Source organism: Sprattus sprattus (genome assembly GCF_963457725.1).
Source record: "Sprattus sprattus genome assembly, chromosome: 11".
NCBI lineage: Eukaryota > Metazoa > Chordata > Actinopteri > Clupeiformes > Clupeidae > Sprattus > Sprattus sprattus.
The window spans coordinates 14,687,898-14,696,202 of record NC_137909.1 but is presented as its reverse complement, the minus strand read 5'-3'; the positions used below and the strand labels follow the sequence as shown (position 1 = coordinate 14,696,202).

Here is an 8,305-nt window from a genome sequence, read left to right as displayed (position 1 = left end):
ATACATGGCCTAAACAGCGGCAGAAAAGGATGGTGACCGATATAGTTGACACCATGGGATGGAGCATGTGATGCTAACAATCGGAAGACAGAAGCATCAATAAAGAGCCTCCAACTTATACAAAATGCTGCTGCTCACACACTCACTAGGACTAAGTGAATATGAGCAGATCTTACTTGTGCAAGTCTCTCTGCACTGGCTCCCTGTCAAAAGTAGAATTGACATACAAACAAATTAACATAGGAAGCCCTTAACGGCTTAGCTCCAAATTACCTCAAGGAGTAAAATGCCCACCATGACCATCTCCTTCCCAGAGTGCAGGTCTCCCCGTAATTCCAAGAATATCTAAAAGAACACTAGAATGCAGAGCCTTCTGCTATTGAGATGCAGACACCCGTTCCATATTCGAGACTAAATATATTCCTCTTTAGTGCATACCATAGTCATGAATAATGCAGCAAAAGCCAGCCAGTTGTGCACTGCTATTGTATCCTGACACCCTTACTATGATAACTAAACATTTCCCATGCACCAAGCCAGACAAACTAGCTAAACATAACTCAACAAAACTAAACATGAGCAGACTTGAATGCTTTCTCCCCACCTTATCCTCTTTCACTTTTGCATGTATCATGTAGTAAATACCATGTTTTGTTTGTATGTATTGTGTACCTGTGACCCTGATGTATCCTGAAACATGCATGATTTCATCTATCATGTTTCTGATTATCGATTTCGCCATTGTGCGTGCTCTAAGGGGGTTCAGCAGTATACATAAAATGTAAATGAAATGCTAAGCTATGGTGTTTAAACAAGGACATCAGTGACCAATTAGTCTGAGTGATGTGCATTTGACTCAGTGCCATACATGCAGACTAGAGTATTGTAGGGCATGGGTCGGCAACAGGACACAAGAAATGGCGAATGACAGCATAGGTAAAATAAAAAAGTTAAAGAATAGAAAAACATTAAGGACAAAAGAAGGTGAGTTACTGAATATTCTTTGTTCCTGAACAGGAAAGAAAGAGAAGAGATGGCCGGAAACGGGTAGGGTGGAGATTATATCAATTACAGGTCTACGTTAAAGGAAGTTTTACAACTGCTAATTCCTCAACCTTTCGCAGATTGCAAAATAGTGGAACGCTGACGCAATTGTAGATTTTCTTCGTTTGGGATTTCCCAGCTGAAAGCTTTAAAAGTGACACTCCGCTTGATGTTCATTACATTTTGAGACAGCGATTCAACTGAGCCTATCTAAGAAGTTATTGTCTATTCCTATTAACCGGTAAGCTCACATATGTCCATTGAGATTTTCTAATAGCTATGTATTAACAATCCATAATGTAGCTCTTGTTTGGACATGCATTAAAGATTTTTATTTTATTTTAGCATCATGGCTGACACGTATTTCAGATTGGCTGACGCTTTGGAAAGGTGAGATACGTCTTTATAAAACGACGTTGCAAAAAGTATCCAGTGTAGAGTTTGTCTAAAAGGTAGACGAGCCTAATTAATTTCCGACGCATCATTTAAAATACATTGGGCGTATAGCCTAGAACTGAGTAGGCCGGAAGGCAATGAAGCCTAGAGTAGCCTATATAATTGAAACCTAAATATGTATCTTGTCACTAAATGTCATTGTAGCTGCCAAATGTCATCTTACCCCTTAACGGACTTCATCTTCTTTACTTTTTCTGCAGCTACAAACCCGACTCTGTGGAAATTGACTCTTGTATGTACTGCCACCACGTGGTCAAGGTGAGGCGTTGCTTATGAATACCGCCGTTTTAATTCTGTAAACTTTCACAATGTCCCTTATTGTTGTAACTAATGGCAGTTATTGAAATGCATCTTTTCTAAATTACTCGTTTCGCTTTTCTAGATTTTGAAATCCAGAGGGTGAATATATAACACTAATATTTATGTGTGTGTTTTCAGACCAGTGGCCATGATTCAGAGTGTGGCCTACATTCAGGAATCGATTTAGAGGTGTCCGAAGAGCCACACAACTTGCGTAATGTGGTCAACCTCGTCATTGCCTTGCACCGCATGAAGAAAACCCAGAAAGTGCAGAGCACCGAGTTTACCGACGATGAGTTATGCAACATATTCTTGGAGAATTTGGTGGAAGGTAATTTGAATTTCTGCACCTCAAAGCCATTCCATCACTAAAGCCTATTCCACTCTACCTCTTCAGGTTTAGGTGTTAAATAAATGTGGTTAAAACAATAGACCATAGACACACTTAAATGGCGGCTCATCTTACTCTTTACTAGGACCATAGTATAAGTGCAAATGCAATACAGTGTTTAGATGGGCAGTGATCACTGAATGAGTCTCTGAAGGCAGGTTTGGCCACAGCCAAGCCTTAATCAGGCAGTCATTCCAAGCACATTACTATAGCCTGTAAGGACTTTGTTAATGCTGTGTTTTGGGGTGATGTGTTTTGAGACATATATGCCACTTACCATCTTTCAGAGTATGTGACGCCGACAGTCCATGAACGAACTCACCAGGCTGCCGACCACTACAACTGTAAAGGTCCGGTCCAAAAGTGCTACATCTGTGACGAGTTCCAGAAGAGCCTGGTTCTGAGTAAAAGCATCACCACCGAACTGCAGGCCATCACACTCCAGGGAAACAACTTGAGCAGGAGAGGTGTGCAGAACACTTAACCACACAATCTCAAACAATTATGCACTAAACTCTATAGAAAAATCATAGTAGTATGAAGCATGATTCTTTAATGCTTAAGTCAGAGTTTGTATGTACTTGCAAGTGTATGAACAAAGATGGACTTGTTACAGAAACATTCTGTCAAAAATGTAATGTGCATTCATGCTAGATGACTATGGAGCGTGATAATAGTTAATGCATTAACTTTGGCATTGCACTTCGTAAGGTATAAAGCTCTGGTCTTGAATTTGGATTAGCGGTAGTTTGTGTCAGTTGAAGTATTGTGCAAGAGTTTGTACAGTTTCTTGTCTTCAGTAGAGAAGTGTTGGATTTCCTCTTGCCTCCTCTTGGCCTGGTTGGGTGTCCATTTAAAGCTTCTAACACCTGTTCCTCTCTGGCTTGCAGTGGAACTGGAACTGTCCACATACAAAGCCTCTGTCCCACGTGAGAGGGGCCAGCCTATCGCCTTGGGGGTGGGGGGTAACCTCTACCTTTCATGCAAATCTACCTCGGGGAAACCTGTCCTGGGCCTGGAGGTAAGCTCAAACATCAAACACATCCAGACATCACTGTGTCCAACAGCAAATGCTATTACATTTTCCACATCTGGCCCACGTACCAACTCTCTGCTATATCTCTGAAATGTAATCTTGCTTCTGTTGCTGAGTGAAGGAAGGAGATTCTAAATGCTGTTTTTTTTTGTATAGATGGTGAACAAGGAGGACCTGAATAACATCAGTGGCGACATGAAGCGTTTCCTGTTCATTAAGACGGTGAGTGGCCAAACACTGACCAGCTTCGAGTCGGCCAAGTTCGAGGGGCACTACATCAGCACGTCCTACACTAATAGACAGCGTGTGGACATGTGCTTGACTCAGGATGCACCCAACCGTCTGACATCGTTCAAGATGACCGTCCTGTGAAACTGCCATTTCTGCCACGTACACCAAACATCCAGAGAGTATGTACTATGTACAGCCCTTTGCCTGGGTGACATGTGTTGGACCCATCGCAACCAACTATCTATCCTTGTTTAAGATGATATTCAACAAGTTAAGTAGAAGTTCATATTCCTATGGATGGCAGACACCTTATTTATTTGTATTGATGATGTCACTGCAGTTTTATTATTTATTTAATTATTTAATGACATTTTTTTTTTTTAAATGTAAATGCTTTGTAACGACTTTGTAACGACTTCTAGTTCTTATATTTGTTGAATTTGTGACCAATGACCATCCTGGAGAATCGTCTACCATGATATTTTAAATCAAACAGCAAATATTAGCTCCAGGGCTATCTTTAAAATACTCAGCATAGAAGATGTTTAAGATGATGTTCTTAACAAGTTAAGTAGAAGTTCATATTCCTGTGGATGGTAAACACCTTATTTATTTGTATTGATGAAGTCACTGAAGTTGTAATATTTATTAAATGACATGGAGTTTGCTCCTTGATTTTTGAAAGTTATATATTTATTTATTCTGTGTATTTATGTCTGCTTTGAGTTACAAAGTCTTTTGTTAAATTTGAGTGTCTTTAAAATACTCAGCGTAGAAGAATTGACATTGAATTTCATGTCAAATCTGCAATTATTGTGGTTGTAATGTAACTATTCCAGAGCTGATAATACTGTTGTGTTTCTAAATACCAGCTTTTTTGAAAATGATGAAGGTGTTTTGTTTGCTTCGGTTTGCATTCAAAATAAAGGTTTTCGAGAATCAGATTTGTTTGAATTTTCAGATTATGTTTAGACTATGGAGTTTTCTAAATCTTCTAAATAACCAGTTTAACCTGCTGACTGGATTGATTGGATTATACAGTACGCAGGGCCACAGCCTGTGTACTTAGGGAGATCAGTCTTCACAGTGAACCTTTCAATTATGGAGGGGGACAGGAGGGGGCACACACAGGAGGGGGCAGGTCAGAATCCCCCCTCCTATTCTCTTGACCACTATTTAGAAGACCTTTACAACAGGAGCCGCTCACACTTGGGAGATGGGAGTTGTTATTAGCCAGATATTATAGCAGTGAGGAGTTAGGGGACTTCAATCAGTTTTCTTGTCTACAGTGTGTCATAGACAACATAGATCAGTAGCAGAGGTCATTCGTAAATATCTGTTAACTCAAGGGTCATATCCCCCTATTGTCCTAAATATTTAATTGAAATCAAATGCAGAGCACAAAGACTGAACAATTACTCTGGCTAAATTGACATAGCAGTGCTCCAATACAAATTAAGACAAACAAAAGATTGAAAAAGAAAATCATAAAACAAATATAAAGATCAGATCACCCTCTGTAAGATAACATCCCATCTTTCTGAAGTAACATTGCCATCACAGTGGGCAAGCTAAGATTTGTGTTCCTAGTTTGCGAAAGTCTTGTCTGCTTTCAGGGGTACGTTGCTTCATGTTTTTTCCTCTCTGTCCTCCTCAAATGACCTCAGCTGAATTATCAGGGCTGTGTAGCATACTTCCTGTGCAACACTCACCCACCTGCACATCCTACCCTGTTATCCTCCTCTGCAGTCACACACACACACACAGTTATACAGACACTCTACATTGTCATCTCGTCACGTTACACCACCCCCCCCCCCCCCCCCCCCCCCCACACACACACACACCCTGCTGAAGAACATGTGGGCTGCAGGACAGAGGTGGGACCGGACAGCTTCTTCTCTTAATCAGCAGGAAAAAATAAATGTGATTGGAATGCGACTGACAGTGGAAGTGGGAGACATTACTTAATTTCTCTGTGGATAATATATAAACTCTCTCCGGGTCCTGGTGTCTGTGTTCTGTGTGGGGTAAAAGCGCCTGCAAAATAAGTAGATGGCAAGTGTTTCGTGTCTGTATGCTCTCTGCTGGGTTGCACACACGGAGTATGAGAGTATGATTTGCAATGCATTTAGGATACTTACAGGATTCTTAAGAAATATCACTGTCTGGTGGACTCCTACGTTAGTGCCATTAACACACAAAAATGATCACATTCTTGTTGCCATGCAACAGGCCTGGATACTACAGAAGTATGATGAATCACACTGAGCAGAGGCAGGATCATACATGTATGTTTGTGCTGTCAAGGTCATTCTAAAAATGAGAGAGCACATAGTTGCTTGTGTTTTTTTCTCGAGGAGAACACAGCTCTCACTGCTGTTGGACACAGTGTACAGATTGAGGACTGCAGAGAATGTGTTAATCTGTGTCTCTCTGATAGTATGATATTTTATGAGTCACAAGCCTACCCCCTCTACATCAACCCCCCCCCCCCCCTGGCCCCCTCCACTGTGAGGATCAGAGCTCACATGCGCAGAGCAGTGGTGCATGTGTGTTTGTGTGTGTGTGTGTGTGTGTGTGTGTGTGTGTGTGTGTGTGTATCGCTGCTGCCATGCACATTCCGGGCACATGGCAACACAGGCTATAAATAGCCATGCAGCTCGGCTGCGCTGTGAGTTGGGATCAGGCTTTCTTCTTCCTGTGAACACGGGATCCCTCCATCCTGCAAACCCTCCCTCCCCTCCCGCTCTCTGCTCCTCTCCTCTTCCTCTGTCTTCCACTATTTCCTTTTGGGTGACTTTTCCTGTCGTTTCTGCACACATATATGTGGGGAAATCAGGGAACACAAGGAACTCAATCCAGTTTCTTATGACAACAGTTGTTTAGCAATTCTACGCACCATAGACACCACAGACATGAATGCAACGAGTTTTACTTTGCAGTCCTATCCGTGACACAGCCTTTCTGTTATAACTAGTTTAAGATGGGCACTAGTGCCAACACCTCACGCACAGCCTCATATGCATGTGTGTTTTGAGCCTGTACTAACGAGCTGCTCGTCTTGCTAGTGTCCCCGTAGAGACGTGAGAGATCCCGCAAGGACACTGGAAGTGTATGAAATAATCCCTGCTTGATTTGGCATCCAGCCTGCTGTAGTATTACGTTATCCACCCCTGAGGCACCACTGTTTCCTCTTGTCCTGTGCCTCTGACAGAGCGTGTGTATGTGCGTGCGGGCAAGGGGCGGGGTAGTACAGAGAGGTCATTGAGGCTGTGTAAGGTGGCTGTGTGTGTGTGTGTGTGGAGGGGGGGGGGGAGCAGTTAGTGCACTACAGGACTCAACTGCTGCAAGAAGCTGATCGCAGAGAAGAGAAAGAGCCCTGGACACACTGAGTTACTGGGCTCTCCTGTAATAACGCCTAACGTCTCCATGACAGCCATGGCAAAGGTCACCATTTCGTCATGAATAGGGAAAAAAAGCCTCAAAATCTAGAACTGTAGAAGCATGTTTGTTTTTACTTAATTTGTGAAATATAAAAGTAAACAAGGATTGTTCAACACATTGCAATATATATATATATATATATATATATATATATATATATATATAAGATTTAAACGTCATGGCTGAAATCTGATCAGTGGAGGTTACCTTTTCCTGGCACATACCAATGTAAACACTATTTAATTGCAACATAAAAATAAGAAATACTAAAAATAATAAGAAATAACAAGGACAAATTCTACCATGAGTCACGTAGCATTTTTCATCACTTCTATCTGTCTTTATTATGTTACAAACATACATAGCATTTTCTAAATATAGATCTCTAAATGTTCAAATCTCTGTTGGAAAATTGCCATCACCAAAAGGAGGACGCTTTGAGGAGCCTGTGGTTGGTCACAGTAAGTCAGGAGCTAGAGAGGTGCTTGGCTGAACCTTGCCTCCGTCGGTTCTGTGTCTGCTGTCGCATAACCCATCCTGGTTCTACTCTGGGGCAACTGAGCGCACGCTGTTCCACGGACTCTGGAACCAGACTGTGGTGTGCCGTGCAGAGAATTATTAAATACAACAAGTCAGAAACCAGAGAACACACACACGTGAAGACATACAGCTGGCTGACACATTAGAATGTCAACGAATTATTCACTAGATAGAACCCATTATTTCTATTTATAACCAGATACATTGATATGGTATGTTTTAACGATCCATTGAATATAACTTTTAGTTTTTAGATCACACCACATTTTCACTCAAACCTTAGATATCTTAACTGCCACAAAGTACATTATGGAAATGGATTTCAAATTGTAATGTTTAAATTTCACCAAATATAGTGTGTAAATCTTCACTATCTGATGCCTCCTTGGACATAGGAGTTAATCCAGAAAATAACATTTTTAGTGCAAGTCTGAGAGAGTGGTAAACGGTTTAACATGGTGTAACACAGCCCTTGGTGGATTTCGAACCAAACATTAAGCTGCTAATTCCTCTCAGGGCTTTCTGAATATATCCACTAATGATCCAGCTGAATTCTCCCTTTCAACCGTCATGGCACCCTGCTGTTGCATACACAGGTGTCTCCAAATGGAGATTGCCATGGGGAAACTCCCTGAGCAAAAGCACCAATTAACTTTAAGTCACAGGAGCAGGATGTCATGTCGACCAACACATTGAAGCACACTTGGTGAAAAGAGGCGTCTGGGATATAATATTCACCATCCCATCCCTGTGTGCATAGATAGCTGCATATGCCTCCACCACACACCAATCAAACCTATTGCCTGTCTAAACGTCTGCCATTGACCACACTGATGCAAAAAAAACCTAGATTAAACCTA

The 8,305-nt window shown here is 41.6% G+C and overlaps 1 protein-coding gene across 1 annotated transcript; it reads left to right on the top strand.

Moving 5' to 3' along the window:
* Window positions 1-1,393: 1,393 nt before the first annotated feature.
* Window positions 1,394-3,599, top strand: LOC308372253 (interleukin-1 beta-like; the record flags this gene model as incomplete). Its single annotated transcript, XM_080847395.1, has 6 exons — window positions 1,394-1,434; window positions 1,701-1,758; window positions 1,939-2,131; window positions 2,479-2,658; window positions 3,082-3,212; window positions 3,384-3,599. 6 exons carry the CDS (start codon window positions 1,394-1,396, stop codon window positions 3,597-3,599), a joined length of 819 nt encoding a protein of 272 aa, XP_080703521.1.
* Window positions 3,600-8,305: the final 4,706 nt, after the last annotated feature.